The sequence below is a fragment of the Alternaria triticimaculans genome (genome assembly GCF_023758025.1).
Source record: "Alternaria triticimaculans strain BMP 0046 chromosome Unknown scaffold_1, whole genome shotgun sequence".
In the NCBI taxonomy this organism is placed as follows: Eukaryota; Fungi; Ascomycota; class Dothideomycetes; order Pleosporales; family Pleosporaceae; genus Alternaria; species Alternaria triticimaculans.
This window is the reverse complement of record NW_026055958.1, coordinates 3662206-3683929: the sequence shown is the minus strand read 5'-3', so window position 1 is coordinate 3683929 and position 21724 is coordinate 3662206. Positions and strand designations below refer to the sequence as shown.

The following is a 21724-nucleotide window of genomic DNA, read 5'->3' as shown; positions in this document are numbered from 1 at the left end:
ATGTCGACGAGATCGGCAGTTTACACACCGCCCGAGTGGTCGCCGTGGCTGCGCCGGGAGATCTGCACGAGCCCATGACCAGGATTATTCGCACAACAATCTTCCGACACCAGAGCTTTTGTGGAGAAAGGTGACGCTGCATGGTATGATGCGATATGAGATGGTGGGAGCTTTCAGTAGTATCGGTCCGCTTTCGGTAGATGCTTTGCTATTATAAGTAGTGGAGAGGGAGGAGGTATATAAACCATCTCACTTCACCACAGCAGCAGACCTGTGCAGCCAAACCTCAATAATTTATACCTCCCACCGAATATTACGCATCACCAAACTACGACGTCCACCTAATAAACCACCAAAATGCGTTTCACCACCCTCACAACAGCCCTTACATCCCTCTCCCTCGCCTCCGGCCGCCTCATCGGCATCGCCGCGCCATCCACCCTCGCCCCCAACAGCACCTTCACACTCACCCTCCTCTCAGAAGGCTACATCCAATCCGTCGCCGACGTCGCCGTCGCATGGGGTTTCTCGCTCGCCCCCGGCTACCCCGGCACGCTCGGCTCCTACACACAATCCGCATACCTTGGTCCTGAGAAGAGCAACCAGGGGCAGGAAAACGTTACTATTACCGCGACTGTACCGGCGGGACTGGCGATGGATGCGTATCAGGGCAAGGAGATTTTGTTGAATGCGGGGATTTACTCGTTGTATGGGGCTAGTGGGGGTGCGACGGTTACGGGGTTTAATGTTACGGTTAGGGTGGGCGAGAGTACGGGGGGTGAGGTTGTGGAGAGTGAGGGACAGGGGTGGATTCAGAATACTGTGGCGTAGGGTCGTTGAAGAGGGAGAAGAGAGGTGTGGAAGTCGAGTATGTTTATATGAGCATAGTTAGCGGTTGGTGTATCTATAATGTCAAGCACACTATCTTAATGGATTTCAGCATAACGCGCAGCTTGCATCTCATGGGTTCACGGGGTTCATCTGATGTTTGCAAAGGATCGATATGACTTGTTGATAGTGATGGACCGAAGCTGACGTGACCCAAAGGCTAGGCCTCTAGGTCATGTATGGCAAGGCGGTGTAAAGCTACCAACTTGAACAGCGAGGGCCTTTCAGGCTTAGCGCAGCTCCATGTGTTCCTTCTGGTTCTCGAACTCTGCGTGTCGTTAGTGGGTGGATCAGACAAATTCGTGTAGTTTCGAAAACTTACCCTCGAGCCAGTCTACGACAAAGTTCTTCAGGAACTGTTGCGCGTAGACGACCTGCGGTGGTGGCAGATCAGGCGTAGTCTGGTTCTCAAAGATACCGTTCTCCTCCCAGTGGTGCACACCGTGGCTGATCAGATGCCATGGGCGCTCCGTCGTGCTGTTCCTGCTATCGGGGTACCACAATGGGGTTGCTGGCCTCCACGGATCCGCGTTACCTCCGAGGTGGGCAAGACGCTCGTAGTCGATGTCGTAGCCTCCGTACTTGTTGACACGCTCAATCTCCGGAGGGTGGTTGATGCCGAATTGTGCGCGGCAGAAGAAGGTCAGGTACTCTACATCGAGGGTACGTGAGATGAGGGGCATGATGTCAGCGGGTGTGTTTCCGGTTTGGATGTAACCCCACTCCGTGCAGACTTGGTAGCTCCAGCTCACAGCGCCGTAGTCTTCGATAGAAGTGTATTGCTGGAGCGCAGTAACGTTGAGCTGGGTGAAGTACGAGTCCTGAGTCCTATTCGAACGGCGCCATCCAGAGAGAGCTGTGCTGTTGAGCCAAGCAATAGCGTTGAGGGTGATGTTCTGCACGGCGGTGTCGTTGGTGTAGCCGGCCGCCGAAACGAGTTCCGCAACCGCTGGGCGTAGGTTCTCGCCTGCGGGCTCTTCTGCGGTAATGTTCTGGCAGTAGTTGAACCAAGAGGGCGAGTTCTCCTCAGGGTCCCAGTTGGTGCTTTGCAGACCATAGACACCAGTAATCTGGCCAGCGAAATCACGGTTGTCAGTAACACCGCCCATGCCAAAGACATCCTTGAGTGCCTGGACCTTGGAGGTGTCGTTCTGGCGGATGAGAATGCCATCAACAACGTCAATTAGGAGTTGCGTGTTCTTCATGCAGTCTGGAGGACCGTATAGTCTAGCTGGCTCAAAGTACTGCCAGTAGTCGTAGATCGCAACAGTTACACCAGAAGAAGAGATTGCGCCCCAGAAAGTCTCTGGGTATACAACTCGCAAGAACGCAGCTTGAGCTCCAGCGTACGATCCACCGTAAACAACCCATGGGGTGTTCGGCGCAGTCAGATCCGCATCGATGCCCTCGAATTGCACATTTCGGGCAAAGTAATCAACCTCGGCAAGCGCTTGCTCAGTCGACAAGAACCGCATGTTCGGTGTCGTCAGATCGGGAACCGGGAAAGATTTGCCATAGTAACGGTGCTCAAGAATGACACCGAGCCCGTTGGTAGCCTTGATGACCTGGTGGACAATTCCCTTCTGGAGGAAGGTGAGACGACCCTCTCCATCGGTTTCTCCGCCAAGAAGTACAAAGACCGGTCCGCCAGGCTTGTAGTACGTGTCGTCGAACCAGTACCTCAAGTTGAAAGAACCGTTGCTATGAGGCTCGTACCGTGTCTCGTTGTGGAAGAAGTCGACTGGCACAGAGATGTTGTACTCCGGGTATAGCAACGTGGGATCGGTGTCTTCGCGCTTGGTCAGGCTGCGACGCGTCCGTGCAGCTTGCACCTGATATCGGGTCAGCTTCATTTGCTTACCACCAGCTCATCTCCGAGGTATGAGATATTCGTCGCATGTTGATGTTCCATGCCGAAAAGGCCTTATCGATCTTTTCATACCTCTCATGCGTATTGCAGGAGGGCATGAAGCAATTGCATGCGTAGAGAGGCACCATCGCTACATCGATGCCATAAACAGAAGAAAGGGCACTCACCTGCTCTTCCCTCTCCACCGCATTTCTGGGCGAAAGCTTGAGCGCAGAAGCAGCCTGGAGGCCGCCTAGGATCGCTGCGACAGCAATTGAGAAACGCATGGTACCGGTAGGACGATGCGTAGTCGCTGGCAACGGCGCACGTCAGGCAGCGCTCGCCTATATATCTGCCCCAACACGAGAGAACAGAGTTATGACGCCGGTGATAGCTACCCGGCCATTTCATTATCATCTATGCGAGGGACAACCATGTTTAGGGAAGGTGGATAAAGTAGTGCGCCTGTGCTAGCGCAAGTACGATGCTCGAACAAGCAGGAGATACGGTGATCGGCAGCTGCTGGGCCGTTGGCAGTGGCGGACAGCAAGCTTTTTTGGCTCGGGTGCTTGGTGGGAGGCCTGGTAGCGCCGTGTAGGATGCGACTGACTGCCTTACGTGCTGTAATGCGCGCTCGGAGCTGTGTTGTGTGCTGAGCATGACGCGGTCAAGCCTTGCTAGGATGTATCGTGATGTCGCGAGGTTGGCGATGCGGCCCCGCCTCGTCACCAGCCGAAGTCTCCTCAGAGGCCAATCGGCTATACTAGAACCCTATTTCCTGCACCATGACAATGATTTCGTGCACGCAATTTGCTTTTGAACCTTGCACATCGTCCATCGTGGTCGCCTTTCGTCGTGCGACAGCATCTCGATTATCGCAGTAGGTGAGACCAGTCGCCCGCTGGAAGCCAAAATTCAGCACAGAGGTTGCTCATCGAGTTAGATACATATCATTTCAGCGTAACGAAATGTCCGACATCACATACTCGCCTCAGAGCTAAGCGACGCAGACCTCCTACTTTGTAACCTCCTCAATGTGCGACACAGACCCGTCCTTCTCTCCACGCGCAATACCCTGCTCCTTGACGTCCATCAACGCAGCCTCACCAACATCAACAGCATCGTCGCCATCGAAGAACTTGGCGATTTCCTCCATCGGCGTGTACCTGGTTTCCACAATGCAGAAGTAGATGACGCCGATCTCAAAAGCGAGGAAGACGCAGTAGCAGATGTAGTACTTCCATGCGAGTGCATCGAGCGCAATGCCGTTAACGAACTGGTTGAAGAAGAGAGCTGCTGTAACACAGAAGTTAAGCCATGTAAACCCCTTGGCGCGAAGACCATATGGCAGGATTTCGGTAGTGTATCCTGCCATGATACCGGACTTGATATCGTAGAAGATACCGTAGAAGAACTGCATGTCAAGGTCAGCATAGCGTTCTCGGTCGGTCCAAGGGTCAAGGAGTAGCAGGTTAAACTTACAATACTGACGATGAAGCCTTTGCCGAGAGGGGCCCGAGGCTCGATGTCGTACCGGGCAGAAATGATGGTGAAGATGTTGAACATCACGAATGTCCCGATCGTGGAGATAAGATAGATCGGACGTCGACCAAGTTTGTCAACCAAGAAGGCAAAGAGGAAGTTCTCGCAGAGCGCCAAGGTCTTCATGCCGCCATTGATTCCAAGTTGCGTCTGGGGATCCGTGAGGCCAACGTTGTCCATGACATACTTCAGGTAATACGAGATCAGACCGTTGCCACTCCATTGACTGAAGAAACCAATAGCAGTGATGATGATGATCCTCTTGCGGTTGCCTTTGGTCTTCAGGAAGTCGGACCAGCTGGTTCGGTTGTGCTCCCTGTCAAGAGCAATGGCAGCGCGCACTTCGGCGTATTCGAGTTGAACAAATTCGTCGTCAGCATTTCCTTCGCCGTGCCAGCGGGCGAACATGGCGAGGGCTTCTTCGTGGCGGTCTTTGTTGCACAGCCAACGTGGGGACTCGGGCATGAAGAAAATGAAGCCGAGGATGATAAGGGAGCAGATCGACTGCAGAAGAGACGGAAGACGCCATGACCAGTCGCTCTGTAAAGTGTTAGGATGAGATATCCTTCAAGGGGATGCAGAGCAATGCAGAGGGTAAAGAGTCAACATACCTTAAGCTGGAGTGTTCCGTATGTCACCCAGGATGCGATGAAGGCGCCAGAGTGGTAGCTCGCACCAGAGAGTGTGACTAGAATCGCACGATCCTGTGGGTGAGCAATCTCTGCGATCAACAACGGCGCGGATCCAAGAACGATAGTGTCTCCGAAACCCAAGATGAGTCTGGCAGCAATGAACATGCCGATGTTCTGCGCTCCAGTCTGGATGGCAACGGCGATCAACATGATAACGCAGCCAATCGCCACACCAATCTTCCTACCCTTCCAATCAATGAGGTAGGGGGTGAAGAAGAGACCGATGAGTGAGCCGAGGGACATGGATGAGTTGAAGAAGCCGAGCATAGCCCCGCGAGGCTCGCCGAAGTAGTCTTGCCAGTAAGTCAGAGACTGAAGACCATTCATCATGGATCCGTCGAAGCCATTGGCGGTGTTGGTTAAGATGAGAACGACAATGTAGATGTAGAGTCTGCGGAGGTTGGCTCGCTTCCACCATGCGACTCTTGGATAGGCACGGCCAGCGAAGAAGAAGTGCCCTTTCGGCGGTTTGAGGGGCACAGCGCTCTGCGTGGTCTTGGGTGGGCGGAAGGATACCATCTTGAAAGGTAGCCCTGGAGATGTTGCTGTTGCGAAGAAAGACAATGGAGCTGCCGCTGCAAGAAGAAGCCATGAGCTGCATGGGTCACTGTTGCATATATACCCTCAACACCGCGCCACGCACATTATCTTAGATACATGTTATCCCAGCTACTCAGATCTCACCCATCTTCCCGGGCACGCTTCAATAGCCAAAATTGGGTTCGGGATGAAGCCAAGCAGGGTGAATGCGCATATTTGCCTTACCTTGTCCCGCAGTCAAGCACTCATTTCTCGTTTTGTGTTGTTATGCCTCGCGCCACCAAGGCGCTGCGGTCTTGATAGTTCTAGGCATCGTGGAATGAGGCCGAAGTGAACCAGTCTGGAGGCATGCCACTAAGCCCTTAGTCGAATGCGGGGAAACCAACTAGTTGTGCGAGCAACCCCATGGGGTTGTACCGGCTAAAGATGAACCTTATCAGGCCTTTTGAATGAGGTTGGACGTGAGACAGTGAGTATTGCCGCCCTGTATTGCCGGTGTCTTGTTGCCAATGCTCGGAATGTGGGGCGGTTCTCGGTCGCTATACCCAACGCCGTTAGTAGACGGCGTTCTGATTGGTTCCTCGTCTCGGATCAGATGACAGCCCAGCAAACTCCCAGACACTTCGTGGCTTGCGCGACTACCAGAGCTACCAAGAGCGCGTCTAGACACCACAGCTTCGGGAATTGCCACACCTTACACTCGAGTTTCATTTGTCCCGGGGTCGTTTCTTCCACCTGGGTCCTGGACCCTTTCACTGCGACATGTCGATCATGTTCACGACATACTGGTGAGCCTTCACGCACACGAACTCCCTCGAATATGCTGAACGTATCTCGGCAAACAAACCTTTCTGCCAACGCTTATACATACCACTAGATACCTTCGCAGAAGAATTTCCGCATCCCAAGGCTTGTTACATGCACTCTTGGACGGAAGCGTGACATGTTACCGACAAGAGATGGCGCAGTAGGGCCAAGGATCATTCACGCGACCATCGTGCGCATTTATCCGGCGGGCATAACATCTTTGTGCCAACCCTAGGACTACCAACACATTATACGCCTTTGCGCGCACCAAGAATAGTCTATGATCCTTCTTCCTGGGTAGATAACTTGGTTCGTATCTCAGATCATAATCTGTAGTAGCGCCACCACCAACATGGAAGACACTCCGGTAATCAACCCTATCATTGGAGGCTTTGCTCCAGATCCCTCCCTGATCCTCGTCGATGGCACATACTTCCTCGTGAACTCAACGTTCCATTTGTTCCCTGGTCTGCCAATCTATACATCACAGGATCTCATTCACTGGCACCAGATCGGCAATGCTATCAACCGACGTGAACAGCTGAGCTTTTCCAAGTCCGCTACCTTGATTCACGGCCTGGACAATGAGGATCACCTATACGCAACAGGCGGTCTCTACGCGCCAACCATACGGTTCCACGATGGCACCTTCTACATCGTGTGCACGAACGTGGTGAATGACGGGGAAAAGGGCAAGGAGAGTGAACTGCAGAACTTCATCATCTCCACCACAGACATCCATGCCAGCAAATGGAGTGACCCTGTCTACTTCGACTTCTACGGCATCGACCCCAGCCTGTTCTTCGACCCCAACACAGGGAAGGCGTATCTCTGTGGCTCCAAGTCTCCAGGTCCGGAAACCAAGATCACGCTTTTCGAGATAGACGTCAAGACAGGGAAGAAGTTGAGCGAGGAGCAGCAATTGTGGCATGGCACCGGTGGGATTTACCCTGAGGGCCCGCATATCTACCTCCGAGATGGGTTCTACTACTTGATGATTGCGGAGGGAGGTACGCATGAGGGGCACAGCGTCACCATGGCGCGAAGCAAAAGTCTCGAGGGCCCGTGGGAGGCATCGCCTAAAAACCCCATATTGAGCGCTGCTGGAACCAACGAGTACGTACAAGCCACAGGTCATTGCGAGGCATTTGAAGATAAGGAAGGAGAATGGTGGGGTGTTTGTCTTGGAATCAGAATGGGCGCGCCCAATCTATACGGGCTCGGACGCGAAACATTTCTTACAAGAGGGACGTGGAGTGATGATGGCTGGCTCAGTTTCGATCGCGCGAAGATGGACATCGAGAATTTGAGTGTTGTACCGGATCCATCGAGAAGACTTACCGCCGCACCTGGTGTTGACTTCCTCTACATCCACGACCCCGATCTGTCGCGCTACAAAATCAGCGACCGGCAGATCACACTCACCGCTTCTCCAGACAGTCTGAAGTCCGCTAATGCATCGCCGTCATTTGTTGGTAAACGTCAACGTCAGCTGAAGGGAAGAAGCAGCGTCACTCTTCTACCTCCCGCATCCAGCTCTACACCAAACAGTGCAGGACTGGCGGTATACAAAGACGAACATCGCTTCCTCTCGTTATCTTACATGACCTCTAAGAATGGCTCCTCCCCTGCCGTTCATCTCCACGTCTTCAACAAAGCCAAAAGCATCGATCGCGAAGAAAGCGCCGAACTAGACACCGCACCCCAGACTTTGCAGCTCACCCTCGAATATTCAGAGACCGAATACAAGCTATCCTACCGCACCGACAGTGGAGAGCCCAAGGAGTTTGCCCAAGTACCCACAATGGACCTGAGCGACAAAGATTTCTTAGGACCGATTATCGGTATATTCGCGGAGGGAAGTGGGGAGATTGACTTTCGCGATTTCGTGATAGACAGCGCATCATCGCAGCGGGCCGTTTGAAATGTGGGTGGCGAACGTACAAACCGTGCGTGATGCGCGAACTGCTGATGGGTCTTTGATTGTCGGTGAGAACTCCGCGCGAATTGATCTACACATCGTGCATTATCGTGGGCGAGACCCCGCGATCAGCATGGGGGCGCGGAAAGAGACGAACGATGCGATGCCCGCGGGATGTTCACGGTATGATATATTGTCTTAGCCATCTACGAAGCGATGTTCACGACTTTTGTTCTCGTCTCTTGCATTACTGGACTTCATATCATTATATTGTACATGTGCTGCAATCTGCGTTGCTGCTGGATGGTCCCATTCTCCTTACGCGGTGGATTTGCCAGGTCCTAAATCTTTTCTCTGCAACATTTTTTCGACGTGGCTCTGGGCAGCTGCGCAGTGGCTATCACCGAGGATGCGACGGGCGAGTGTGAATGCCGCTATAAGGCATACCGCTGCGTCTTTTGGGAACACGCTTCGTCTTTCACATGATCGCGTCGGAGACCCAACTGCCTATCTTTGATACGGGTATGGCGATGCTGAGTCGACTCTATACTTAGGTTCGGGTAATCTTGAAATCCTTGGATATTTGTATCGCATCGAAAGGCAGTGGCTCTGGTGCGGTGAGTTTTCGTTCCGAGCTGGCATCGTCGCCTGTGACGGTTATGTTTGTTTGATCCTTGTCGTGCTGCATCTGATTAGTCTTGTATTCTGTGTCGCAAGACATTGAATCAGACTTACCAACTCCATCCACTGGGTGTAGTGCCCAGGCCTTGGTTGCTGGTGCGAACCCAGTCCACCAGTGTTCGACCGCTTGATCGCACTGAGGTTGTGGCTTCCTGATTGGCTCTTGTACGTTTTGCGCCACTGGAGGTAGAAGGGTCGCAACATGGGAATGTTGATACAGAGACCAGCAAGCATGAGCTCGACGGTGCAAAGCATGAATGTGGTACCCGATGTACCAGTGAGGTTGTTAATGAGATCTGCAAACTATCAGTCGTGTTTCTCTTTCTCGTCAGATCGAGAGTACTTACCGACGGTGAAGATGAGAACGAAACGCGCAATACTGATAACCACGCAAGCGAGACCTAGACCGAAACAAGCCAACACGGCAAACTTTTCCGTCTTTCGCATCTGCAACTGCCATACACAATGGATTGGGATGACTACGATCATGAGATCGGTCGCCATGTTTGTCAGAATCAGACACTTGAGCAACAAGATCTGATCCATGCAGTGTCCAACTCGTTGAAGGGTCCATTGTTGGGAGATGGGGTCGCAGAGGAAGATAAAGACGAAGTTGAAGATGACAGCCCATGCAATGACTATGCCGGCAGTAATGTAGACTGCAAGGCGCAGTTGCAGTTGGAAGACGCGGTGGTAGAGGGCTAGTTGAGATAGCTTGAGAGCCGCAAGACACCAGATGTAGATCAAAGTGAAGGAAAAGGTTATCTGCATGACGACCGGGAGGTTGTTCATCACTATTAGGTGGTTAGTTCAACATCTCCACCGGATGTAATAGCCGCCAGAGCAGACTTACGCTTGGGAAATTTGTCAGAGGTAGGATCTAGGTCGTAACCAACGCCAATCGTGAAGACTGCTTGGATGTTAATATGAGTTCTGCCTATCCACGAGGTTGATGCATACCGTAGGCATTCAGGCCGATAGTACTTGTCGACAAGAGCAGCGCAACACCGGCGAAGATGTCATCCAGTGCGAGTCCAGGTCCACGCATGCGTCCATAGAATCGAAGGGCAACAGTTGAGGCGAAGAGCAGCCACAGACATGACATTGCTATCATGGAGTCGCGACCGCTCCGGGCCATCGCTATATCGATTGTTTCCACCATCCTGACCTGCGGAGGCAAGACCCCGATCCAAAGCTATCACTCGAAGTCCGGAGAGATGCAAAGTAATGAACGGAGTACTAAAAGAGTGGGTCCTGTCGTGAGAACTGGAGAAAAGGGAAGAACGAAGAGATGAAGTCGGGGCGTTGAGTCGGGGCAACAGTGTATTGTTAAAACCTGATCCATGTCTCCCGTCTCCTGTCTTCGTCAAAACTGTTTTGGCTTTCGTAATGATGGCATACCCGTTGGGTTAGCGGGCCTAGCCCGGCGGACCGAAAAGAGTTCCTTGCCTGTCAACGTTCAACAGTGGAGATCGTAAGGATCATTGCCACAAACGTTGGCCGAACACCTGAACTATTCCCTCCGGATGTGCGTTCGCGTTCCCCGGATACGCATGCAGCAATGTTGACCTACGCGAGATGACGATCGTAATGAAGCGCCATCAATCTCGAGCAATCATGCAGCGCGAGTCGTAACGAAGAGACTGACTTGAGGCTTGAAAAGAATTGGTAACGTGCCGGCGGAGAGTCGCCGACGGTGAAACAGTCTAGGCCAGGTATTGACCCACAGCGCCAAGGGCCACTGCCGGGCGCCTCATCCGCTTGCCGTTATGACAGGCGGCACGCCGCAACTTTCCGACTCGAGGGTCATTGGCTGCATGAATAAGCAGGGGATAAGCAGGAGACCTCATGTTCGGCTCCACACGTGTTGTCAGGGTTCATGACTGGCCTGAGTCGTATTCTGCCTGAGGCAGGAGGCCTGGCGACCAAATTCTCGAAAACAAATAGAAGAATGCAGGTTCCCCGATCTTTTCTACAGCCCTATCCCAGATCCTCGGGTACCTAGACCTGAATGCGCCATCTGTGCGCATACATCGGCGAAGTTGTCCCTTTCTTATCCTCATGGGTCTGATAGTGAAGAATTTTGAGTCCCAAACCAGCTTAACTAAAAGAGACAGTATTCCCGCTGTGGACAGCGCGCATCTCCACTTGGGCGTGTTAACTTCCTTTCCACGTGGCGCTATGGTCCTCCAGGGTCTTGGGGCACCAATGGTCGATCGCTGAATGAAAACCTAGTGGAGTCGATACGGGGCATCTTCGGCGCTGCACATGCGATGCTCGTTTTATCGCCAGGTGCGGATGCACTGCAAAAGCCAGCGATTGGAAGGAGAAAGGATCGACCCTGTTGAGCTATCAGTCGCCTAGAGACACCACACCGGTATATACCATTGCCCTCGCTGAAACATCGCCATGCAATCACGTTCTCCCCTTTGTGCAGTTGTGCCTCGCCAAACTGCCAAACCTCCCCAACATGGACGACCATTCGGGCCTTTCCCAGGGCTCCAAGTCAGTTTTCTCACTCGCGATGGTGGCTTGGCTCGTCCTACTCTGGGTCGGCTATAGAATTGCCATTGCATTATACAACATTTCGCCCTTCCATCCACTCGCCAAATTCCCTGGCCCGAAGATCGCAGCTGCCACCTACCTGTACGAGGCGTACCACGACTGGTGGCTTGGAGGACGCTATGGAAAAGTCATCGCCCGCATGCATGAGCAATATGGACCCATCGTACGCATAAACCCAGACGAACTACACTGCTCCGACCCTGCCTTCACGGATGAGATCTATGCCGGTCCTGGACGTCCACGCGACAAGTGGCAGCATCAATTGAACACTGGAGGAGCCGGACCTGTTTCGGTAACTGGATTTTCGACTGTCGACCATGACCTCCACCGTGCCCGCAAGGCTCCATTGAGCAAGTTCTTTTCGCGCCAACAGATGTTGAAGCTTGAAGGCGAAGTGCATGAATTTGCCGTAATGACGGCGGACAAGATGCTCACTTATGCCGGCAAGACCGCTTTCGATGTCAAGGAAGCGTTCAACTGCTATACTGCCGATGTCATCTCTCAGTACGCATTCGGTGAGCCCATGGGCTTTGTTGCACAGGAAGGTTGGGAGCCGAACTTCGCAACCTGGGTCAAGTCGTTTTTCAAGAGTGCGTATATGATGCGTCACAACGCGTTGGGCCGAAAGATGGCTCAGGTCCTGCCATTCATGGCCGATTACCTCGGTGAAGATATCAAGGCTGTCATGCGTGTCATGAACGTGACCATTCCTCAGTACATTGGCCAGGCTTTGAAGAACCCTGAGAATGGACGTGTCTTCGCTGAGGTCATGGGCAAGAACAAGACCATGTCAGAGGAGGAGAAGTTCCGCTACAACGGTGAAGGCTTCAACTTCCTGCTTGCGGGCACCGAAACTACTGCTGTAAGTACCCGATGAATGCCATTGTCAAAGAGCCAGAGCTAACAGCAACCGCAGGCTATTCTTACTGTTTTCACGTACTGGAATCTCGCAAAGCCGGAGATTTACCAGAGACTGATGGCTGATCTCGCTACCGCTGGTATCAACACACAGACTGTGAAGTGGGTTGAGCTGGAGAAGGCGCCTTACTTCTGGGCTGTTCTGCAAGAGTGTTTGCGTATGATGCCCGGCGTGTCTCATCGATCTGCCAGAATCGCGCGTCAGGAGGACCTGCACTATGTATCCGCTGATGGCAAGTCTGACTGGGTGATTCCAAGGGGTACACCTATCGGTATGACATCCATGATCAACCACTGGAACAGGGAGCTTTTCCCCGACCCTGACGAGTTCCTTCCCGAGCGTTGGCTGTTGGAAGATGGATCGCAAAACTATGCGCTCCAGAAGAAGCTCATTGCGTTTGGAAAGGGAAGCCGCAGCTGTATTGGTGAGCAACTGGCGTACTGTGAGCTGTACATTATGGGCGCGTACATGTGCCTCAATGTTCTTCCGAGGGCGAAGCTTGTGGACACCGTGAAGGAGGACATTTCGTACGACCACGACTTGATTGTTGCGCAAACGACCAAGGGTTCCATCTCGGTGAAGATCGCGATCGAGTAGGTCGGCCACTGCGAAGATGAGGATGTTGGAAGTAGATAGGAGACTAGAAGTAATACCCGTTCAATCGTCACTACATGCGATGGGCCGAGCCGAGCTGACGCGTGATGTGTCCGCACCGCGCGCGTTAGTGTTGGTAGCACAAGCTGACGCGTGTCGGAAGCTCCGAACCTTGGAAGGCCACTTCCGAAGCTTGGCAAAAAGCGATTCGTGATTCCGCTCCGTCATCAACAGGCTGACTCAGTAGCTCGACACGGTCTCATGTCGAGTGCGCCGTCCGCGCGCCAGTTGCCTCTGTAGTCTGTGTCTGCAGCCTTCATCTGATACATGTCTCCGAGTACGATTGCGCCTTTCAAAGTCGTGAAGCTGGTGGTGCCACTGATATTCGATATCGCTGCCGACATCGCGCGTTTGGGATGAAAGTCACACCACTCGCGTGTTGCTGACACTCTCAGTGATTGCGGTCACGATAAGACTTCTTCAACTACCCAGTACCCTTGCGCAGTAGCTGCCTATCCAATGCAGCAGCAGCCTGTATGCTGCCAGCTGCCGTATAGCCGAGTGCGATCGTTGTCTCTCGACAAGCGACAACCATTACCCACAGTGCAAGCGAGCGCCCCTGCCTGTATGTCGCTCCATGGACAATAAGCTGGTAGTTCGCAGCATAGGTAAGGGGCGGTCTAGATGCCTAGGCGTTCAGTGTGTATCTGAACGGTGAGGAGCGCACATGATCGGTCCAAGTTCCCAAGGTTGGGTTCCGTCTACATGATCCTAAATTCGCAGATGTGGTACACGCCTCGCCTATACCGAGGTATACTCGCATCCCACGCGCCCCACACGTGGGGAGAAGCGTAGCATACTGCTTTACCTTACCTACGTGTCACCAGCACGAAGCGCCCTTCGTTCGGCATTACCACCTCTCGAGAGTACGGATTGAACATGTTCGTGGCATCGTCCATCGTGCTTCCGTTCAAAAATCCTCAACGGTGAGCGTGACTTTGCTGCACAGTCGATGAGCCATTTTCGCACGGACTACCCCAACTCCGGCAACGCTATATCTCTCGACAAGTCTGACCCCATAGACCCTAAGACCAATCACGGCCGAGTTTCAGGGGATGCCTGGAATTTAACCATGCTGAATCTTCCATTGCGTTACGTGGAACTACGTGAAGTGGTTGGCGATGGTCTCCTTGGACATTAGTCCCGAGGAGCTCGCAGACATGCCTTGGGAAGACGAAAGCACCCCACTAGCGGATTTCGGTGCGCGTTGCTCCGTTCAGCAATCCTAGTAGTGCCATTGGGCAATCGGCAACTGACATTGACAACGCCCTCGAGTCCCACGGGTGGAGCGGACACATGTGAAGCATTTGCCAAGCATCGTGCTTTTTGAATAAGCTTTCACGCACTTGCTTGTTGGGTTGTAGCTTGCCGTGGCATATGTACAACATGGCACATGCTCTACTATACGGGACGTTCTATCCGCCATCTTCTGTCGTCTTCTTCGCAACAATCATTCCGCACCTGTTAACCTATTCTGTCTGGCGGTTCCTGTTCCGACGGCGCTTCCAAACTTCTCACTGTCATCTAGCGCTCGGAGACACCGCTTTTTGATGGCAGTCGCCTTCGCTCCCACCGCGCACACTGCACTTTCAGCCTTGTAGACAGTTTTCAGTGGGTGACATGTGAAAGGGCAAGAGCGACACGCGGCACTCGCCCCTCGTCGCACAGTCGGCAGCATTGATCTGCAATGATCCGGATATCACCATGGAGCTTCAACCTACCATAAATCCAAGTCCATCGGAGAGGCTAGCATATGACGTGTTGTGCGGCATTTTAGTCAAAGACGGGCGGTTTCGAGAAGAGTGACATTTACACAGCCCCATTCTTGGCAGGTCGAAATCCAGACGGTGGTCGCCGCTAACTACACGGCCAGCGGACCTCAAAATGCTCGCGCACTCCCTTTGACCCACGAAATTTCATCTTTTAGGGTCTCGCATCCCTCGAGTCTCAATGGTTCAGGATGTCTTCTCGCTGCACAACATCGTCGGCCGCGACGAGACAGCATTTCCGTTTTCCATCAAGGACTACCAGAAATATGTATTTGGCGACGACCGACTAGCGCATCGCTTGGGCACGGACCTAGCTCGAGCCTTCATTCCCACCATCTCGAACCCTACAGACGACTTCGCAGTTGCCGTGCTATCCGAAAAAGTCCCCACGGCCACGCACAGCCTGCGCAACCACTTTGTGGCTTACCTCAACCGGCACCTGATAGCGAATAACGCAACCCCGGCCCTCAAAATCGACTTTCACGATGCGGGGGTGAACGCACATGCGCGGAACGGTCCGGATTGCAAGAAAAAGGGCTCATATCACATCGATGTGGAACGCCTGGGGAGCAGGACTCTGATAGTACTGGCTGAGATCCGAACGAGCCAAGACCGCGAAGACCGGATACGATCGTCGTTCGGAGAGCGTGGCATAACGACTGTCTTCGCCTATCTTGCATCCCTGAGCGGCTCCGCAACAACTGCAGCCATCTCGTCCTTCTTGTCCCAAGTCGTCAGCCCATCTATGAGAGACATCGAGGAAATTGCGCATGCCACGAAATTCGTCATGAATGAATGCTTTGTTCAATTCGTGCTGGGGAGGGAGTACGCAGAGTTCTGCAAATTCATAAGACGACAAGACGACTACTTCGCGAGGGAGTTGTTAGATCACGCTATCGGTGGTCACTACTACAACCATGAGGATTACGAACATAATGTACAGTTTCTGATATGGGAGACCGAGGCGCGGGAAAGCGTTTAACGACGGGACTGTGTGCGGTAGCACGGTAATGGCGAACGGCGACGGACTTGACGAGCGACCGCGATGATAGCGTTTTCTCGACCACTTTTGTACATCCTCTTATATACCCAAACTGGTCACTGTCATCAATTCTTGCAACTCCAGGTCCGATTTTCGCAGTCGTAACTGCTCTCCGATTGTCATCCCATGTGCACACATTCAACAAACTCACCATTGAACAACCCATCCATGCATGCATCTTTCTAGATCATGAGGAGTACTTCTTTCAGCCATTGTCGTAAGTCTGCATTGTCGTGTGCGGCCTTTCATATCGGGACGTTGAGTGCGATTCTTTGTCCGCTTTCTACTCCACTACAAACATCACAAGCACACCCACTCCAGGCTACACACAGCTAGAACAACCTCTCTAATCTTCCGAAATATAGCACGACGCCTGCGACGAATCTAGAAATATGCCGTTACAATCGCATAATTATACACCCAACCGAGTGCACTCCAGCCCGCAAAGACTAGGAGGCATCAGCCATTCTCGGGACCTGCCCTCCTTATATCAAGCTTGTTACTGTGACGCCGACGATTCATCGAGCCAGATTTCTGCGAGCGAAAGCCGCGGTTCGAGACATGGAAGCGAACCTCTGGACTCAATATCGCAGTGCAAGAGAGCGGTCGAAGATAGCCAACAATCTTTGCCTCAACTCTTCAGATCGTATGCGGTAAGAAACGTTCCCTCAACCAGAATAACTAGAGTTACATCGCTAACTAGTATCAGCTCCACATCCTAGTAGCCGTAATCGTTACCCTTTTCCTCTTCGAAATCACCGTTCGCCTACCCTTCCTTCTCGCCTTCACCTTTGCGATCCCCTACGTGCACATGATGCTCACACCAGAGAAATCCACACTCCACTCCGCAACATACGAGTGTGACTCAGAAGAAGGTCTTTACCGTCGCTCATCCACCTTCTCAAGTGTCCCCGGCGAGCCTTTTGCCCAGCTAAAAGCTCCAGCAACATTAGGCCCAATAAACATCACCTTCCCCGGATTAACCCTCTTCTTGCCATCGACATGGTTTCCAAGCGCGACAGAACCAGGACGACGTAGAAGACAATGCTTGCACACCACGTATCGCGAGTCGGCATATCAACCCCGACGCACATTCCGCGAGGCGTTGGGAGATACTGGACCCAGGCTATTCAAGAGGTGGGGTGCGTTCGCCCTTGAGACTTTGTGCTTCCAGATTACTTCTCGGCTTATGGTGCGTATCGCGCAGGCTGCATACGAAGCTATGTCTGGCGAGGAAGTTAACGACAATTTCGTGCATATGTACGTTATGCACGTTTTGCGCTTCTACAAAGACTGGACTGTGGGGCTGAGCTCTATTACGTGGTTCGTTATTAAGAGGATTGTTGGGAAGACATTGCTGTCGCTGGGGAAACAGACTGTGATGGCCGCTGGCGGCGTGAAGGATACAAGATTGGAATATGAAGATGCGAACACAGTGCAGTTCTGAAAGAAACCGAGGCCTGAGGCGGGAAGAAGGGATAAGGATTATGCTATGGAGCGTATGACAGGGGTTCCTGTTGCTCAATGTTTGGCGCCAATGGGCGAATAATGTGATCAATAACAGTCGTTTGGATTACTCACTTTTGGCGCTTCAATGTGCTGCCAGCGAAACATTGACTGTTTGACTAGCATGTCTCTGACATAGCTCTACTCAATGTCTTTTCCTTCAATGCTGATCGTACCCATGCAGCAACTCCACGCACAGTGCTGTTGTGATGTATTTCCTTTGACCAAATTCGTGATCAACAATGCCAGCCATGCGAATATTATCAACACCGCAGTCATGATCTGTATGATCACATACGTCCCCATCAATACCGTGTTCACGAAAAAAACACTAGGATTCAATAAGTCTCCGCTATATAGCGGCACTTCATTGCCACCCATTTCAAACCTCGAGCAACATATCTACGTAATCCCAGTGTCCTCCTTTGCACATTGCCATTCTCGCCAGATATACTCTACCTCCGGGAAGCATGAAGCTGATCATTCTAGCAGCAGCATTAACGCTGTTCACCACAGCCTCAGCACACTCATGGTTGCACTGCACCAACCACAACAACACCGGTATAAAAGCCGACATGGCAGCTGCGGCACTTGCAACGCCACAGGCGCCGGTTGATCCGCTGTATGTATATACCCTCTGCTCACACGTACAATTGAAGGAAATTAACCCTCTCACAGCATGCCGGGTTTCGCACACCTATGCCACGGCTGGCCGCGCGCAAAGCAGAACCCAGGCGATTGGAGAGACGAAGGCATAGAATGTTCGTGTACCCCTCCTCCTCCTCTCTTACACATCCCCACTAACAGCATCCAGATTTATGGGATCTCCCCGCCGCAGCCTCAAAGGGCGACACGCACGCCTGCCACCCCCGCCAACGCGCGCCAGCGCAATACCTAACTCCTACGATCCCGCAAGAACCTGGTAGCAAGCCACCGCACCACGACGCGCCGGCCCCGATGGCAACAGCTGCCGCCGGGTCATCTATAACACTCATGTTCGGTGGCAATGGGCACAGCCGGGGCAATTTTGGCGGCGTGGAGAAGGGCGATCCGGGAAGGGTCTCCGTGTACTGGGCTGGTAGTAAAGAAAAGGAGATTGTGGATGTGAAGGAATTAACAAAAGAGAATCTTGTGCAGGATAATGGGTTTAGTGAAGAGAGCTTTGCGTATCCGGCGGATTTGAAGGTTACGGCGCCGCCGGCGCTGCAGGATAAGGGAAACTGGCAGACGGTGCATTTGTAAGTCCATCTTCTTTTCGTTGGTGCTGTGATGTTAGGAGCGGGGACAGACATGATCGGAGAAGTTCCCCTGCTAACGTTTCGGTATAGGCCAGAGTGTATGGAGAAGGGTCGGCATATGATAGTATGGGTGTGGAATTTTGACGGTGCGAACAAGTACAGTACTTGTTTCGATGTCATGATTGAATGAGAAAGAGAGGACCGCTGGGCGAGAAGATACATCAGATTGGTGACGCAGAGTCAGGCAATGTACGCCCCTCTACCATTAGTGCTTTGCTTCTCTTTGCCCACTCGCTGTGCCTGCTTCTCCTCTCGCATGTGCAGTCGCATTGCTGTGTTCGACCAACTTCAACGGACGGTATTTGGCATCCCACATCTGCTCTCTAATCCACTCCTCTAGATCTGCATCGCCACTTGGTATATCCTTCTCTTGGGCCAGATCATCCTCCACAGCCTTCTTGATCACACTCTTCGCGATCTGGACGCTAATTTCGCGCACGTCTTCGACGTCTGGTAAGAGACCGGCTCCGCGGTTGTTCAGAACAGGAGCCTCCGAGGCAAGGGCTTGTACAGCTGCGACGAGGAGAGCGGGAGTCATAAGGCGGGTTCGGGAGAGGACAGCGCCGAGGCCGATGCCAGGGAACGTTACCGAGTTGTTACATTCAGCTTGGAGCGGTCAGCAACATCACTACGGAACGAAAATTGTAGACTCACAGATATCGTATTCCTTGCCATTGTGTTTGACCGGTGGAAATGGCGAACCGGTTGCCACCAGCGCTTTGCCATCGGTCCAGTCGAATAAATCCTGCGGCTTGGCCTCATGGAGTTTGGTTGGGTTCGATAGTGGGAATATTACAGGGCGCTCGACGTGCTTCGCCATCTCTCGAACGACGTCTTCTGAGAACGACCCTGGCTTGGTCGAGGTACCGATGAGAACGTGTGGCTTCACCTCCTTGATGACGGACAGAAGATCGCCATGTTCTTTGCCCTCCCACTCCTTGTCCTCTCGCGCAAACGGAAGTTGGGCCGGAGTGAGCTGATCCTTCTTGCCTTGTAAAAGCAGACCAGGCTTGTCGACGCACCTATACTGGGGTCAGCGTGGGCTCCTGGACTGAGTGTGTAAAGAAGCATACCAAATTTGGCGCCCGGCTTCTTCCTTCGACTTCCCGGTGTTCTGGACGATGGCATCTTGGATCTGGTCCGCAATTCCCGTGCCTGCCGACCCCGAGCCAAACATGACAAAGCGAGCATCTTCCCATTTGGTTCCACTCACTTTGAAAGCTGCCATGATGGCTGCAAGCGATACGCAGCCGGTGCCTTGTACGTCGTCATTGAAACATGCGATCTCAGGTGTGTATTTGTCTAGAATCCTTCGCGCGTTGTTCAATCCGAAATCCTCGAAGTGGATGTAGGCTTTGGGGTAGTGTTTTCTCGCAGCCCTCACGAACTTGTCGACGAAGTCATCGTATCGCTTGCCGTATACTCGCTCTTTTCGCATGCCAAGATAAAGCTCGTCGTTGAGAAGATCTTTGTTCTACTTTCGTTAGCCATGCGCATCTTATTGGTGTTTCTCTACTGACATCAGTGCCGCAGTCAAGGACCACAGGCAGTGTTCGCGAAGGATGTATACCTGCGCACAGAGTGTAGATGACGAGCTTCGCTATGCTGATGAGGATGGCTCCTACACCCTGATCGCCAATGCCGAGTATCTGTTGCCCGTCGCTCACGACTATCACATCGATATCGTCGGGATTTCCCCATTGCTTGATATCGTCCTCGACGCGGTCTGCATCGTCGATGTTGAGGAAGCAACCTTCGGGTCGCCGGAAGATCTTGGAATAGTCGGCAATCGCCTCGCCCTCAGTGGGGGTATAGATGACCGAAAACATCTCCTTGAGGTGGTCGAGGATGAGCTGTAGCCGTCAGCCATGCCATGCCATGACCGACACCATCAACCGTCGCAGACCCTGTAGTATAATACTTCGTTCTGCTCCTTCAGACTCGTCATGAAGGTGTTCTTGGCGAGGTCATTCGGTCGGGAGCAGTACTGGGCGTATGCGCGCTTGACTTGCTCGTCGAGGGTCTGGACATTGGTGGGAAGGAGCCCATGAAGCTTGAAGACATCGCGCTCTTCTTTGGTGAAGGCCGAGCCCTTGTTGAAGTAGGGTGTTCGTAGAAGTGCATTGCCCTACACAGTGTGTTAGCCCCAGCGCTACTCGAGTGTGTGCATGCCGTACAGTCAGGCTGGTTTCCTGTGGCCCAGATGTGGATAGAGGCAGATGGCCAAACTTGGCGCTCTTTTGCTGCTTTGTATCGGTCGACATGTTTGCGATGTGTCTGCCACAAGCGATGCGCGCAACTCTCGAGAGGTGACTGGGTGATGGCTGGAATGCGGGCAGCGCGGAGGTCGACGACTTGGTCCAGAGAGGCATATAATATTAGCAGAGGCTACAAGTTAGTGTCGTAGAGATCACAGCCTCATATTGGAGGTGGTATATCGTCCTCGCTGGCCGCGACAGCTTGCTGGGACGGACGTTGCGCGTCGCGGTTTCGGCATGATGACGTCGACGTGAAGCTATCAGGTGTGGGACCCTGCAGCGCAGAGGCTAGACCGTTCAGACGTTTTTGCTGCATGAGGAAGACACGCCGCTTAACGAGTCCATTGGACATGGGCATGCACAGATATCTGATAGTAGGCAATGAGAGCGCGAAGTTTGCCCAGGTGGTCACGAAACGACCCCTGACGGCTTTCTTCGCGCACGCGGCACGTGCTGCACCTGGGCAGTCAGTCGCAACCACCACTCCATTCCCTTTACTTTCTATTCGACTTGACCCCGCAGCGAACAAGAACATAACGGCATAACCCTCCTTCCTCGAAGATTCAATGGACCGACTCTATCTTCCTCTATATACAAATCCGTCCGAAGCTGACAAGCCATCCAATCCGAATTACTTGCTCCAGGACCTCCTTTATTCGTTCGCTTTCTTGAACATGTTGTAATAAGGCGGGCTCTCGTCGGGCAACACCGCTTTTCATGCCTTCTCACCTGTGGAAGTCATTTCGCTTGTGTTGAATTACGTCGGGTTTGTCTCGCGAATAGTATCTACGTG

At 52.8% G+C, this 21724-nt stretch overlaps 9 protein-coding genes across 9 annotated transcripts; 5 read left to right on the top strand and 4 right to left on the bottom strand.

Annotated features, from left to right (window-relative positions):
• Positions 1–357: 357 nt before the first annotated feature.
• Positions 358–831, top strand: J4E78_001238 (uncharacterized protein; the record flags this gene model as incomplete). Its single annotated transcript, XM_049361898.1, has 1 exon — positions 358–831. The coding sequence occupies one exon, from the start codon at positions 358–360 to the stop codon at positions 829–831; it is 474 nt and encodes a 157-aa protein (XP_049227181.1).
• A 287-nt stretch (positions 832–1118) lies between these two features.
• J4E78_001237 (uncharacterized protein) lies at positions 1119–3024 on the bottom strand (the record flags this gene model as incomplete). The annotated part of the gene is made up of 3 exons (XM_049361897.1): positions 1119–1156; positions 1211–2720; positions 2926–3024. 3 exons carry the CDS (start codon positions 3022–3024, stop codon positions 1119–1121), a joined length of 1647 nt encoding a protein of 548 aa, XP_049227180.1.
• A 728-nt stretch (positions 3025–3752) lies between these two features.
• J4E78_001236 (uncharacterized protein) lies at positions 3753–5490 on the bottom strand (the record flags this gene model as incomplete). The annotated part of the gene is made up of 3 exons (XM_049361896.1): positions 3753–4151; positions 4220–4819; positions 4891–5490. The coding sequence occupies 3 exons, from the start codon at positions 5488–5490 to the stop codon at positions 3753–3755; spliced, it is 1599 nt and encodes a 532-aa protein (XP_049227179.1).
• Positions 5491–6670: 1180 nt separating this feature from the next.
• Positions 6671–8242, top strand: J4E78_001235 (uncharacterized protein; the record flags this gene model as incomplete). Its single annotated transcript, XM_049361895.1, has 1 exon — positions 6671–8242. One exon carries the CDS (start codon positions 6671–6673, stop codon positions 8240–8242), a length of 1572 nt encoding a protein of 523 aa, XP_049227178.1.
• A 547-nt stretch (positions 8243–8789) lies between these two features.
• On the bottom strand, positions 8790–9968 carry J4E78_001234 (uncharacterized protein; the record flags this gene model as incomplete). The annotated part of the gene is made up of 5 exons (XM_049361894.1): positions 8790–8921; positions 8975–9216; positions 9268–9714; positions 9774–9833; positions 9881–9968. 5 exons carry the CDS (start codon positions 9966–9968, stop codon positions 8790–8792), a joined length of 969 nt encoding a protein of 322 aa, XP_049227177.1.
• A 1422-nt stretch (positions 9969–11390) lies between these two features.
• Positions 11391–13001, top strand: J4E78_001233 (uncharacterized protein; the record flags this gene model as incomplete). The annotated part of the gene is made up of 2 exons (XM_049361893.1): positions 11391–12347; positions 12402–13001. The coding sequence occupies 2 exons, from the start codon at positions 11391–11393 to the stop codon at positions 12999–13001; spliced, it is 1557 nt and encodes a 518-aa protein (XP_049227176.1).
• Positions 13002–15008: 2007 nt separating this feature from the next.
• J4E78_001232 (uncharacterized protein) lies at positions 15009–15809 on the top strand (the record flags this gene model as incomplete). Its single annotated transcript, XM_049361892.1, has 1 exon — positions 15009–15809. The coding sequence occupies one exon, from the start codon at positions 15009–15011 to the stop codon at positions 15807–15809; it is 801 nt and encodes a 266-aa protein (XP_049227175.1).
• A 2036-nt stretch (positions 15810–17845) lies between these two features.
• On the top strand, positions 17846–18617 carry J4E78_001231 (uncharacterized protein; the record flags this gene model as incomplete). Its single annotated transcript, XM_049361891.1, has 3 exons — positions 17846–17997; positions 18054–18136; positions 18190–18617. The coding sequence occupies 3 exons, from the start codon at positions 17846–17848 to the stop codon at positions 18615–18617; spliced, it is 663 nt and encodes a 220-aa protein (XP_049227174.1).
• Positions 18618–18878: 261 nt separating this feature from the next.
• Positions 18879–20937, bottom strand: J4E78_001230 (uncharacterized protein; the record flags this gene model as incomplete). Its single annotated transcript, XM_049361890.1, has 6 exons — positions 18879–19279; positions 19328–19695; positions 19747–20147; positions 20194–20526; positions 20580–20801; positions 20851–20937. The coding sequence occupies 6 exons, from the start codon at positions 20935–20937 to the stop codon at positions 18879–18881; spliced, it is 1812 nt and encodes a 603-aa protein (XP_049227173.1).
• Positions 20938–21724: the final 787 nt, after the last annotated feature.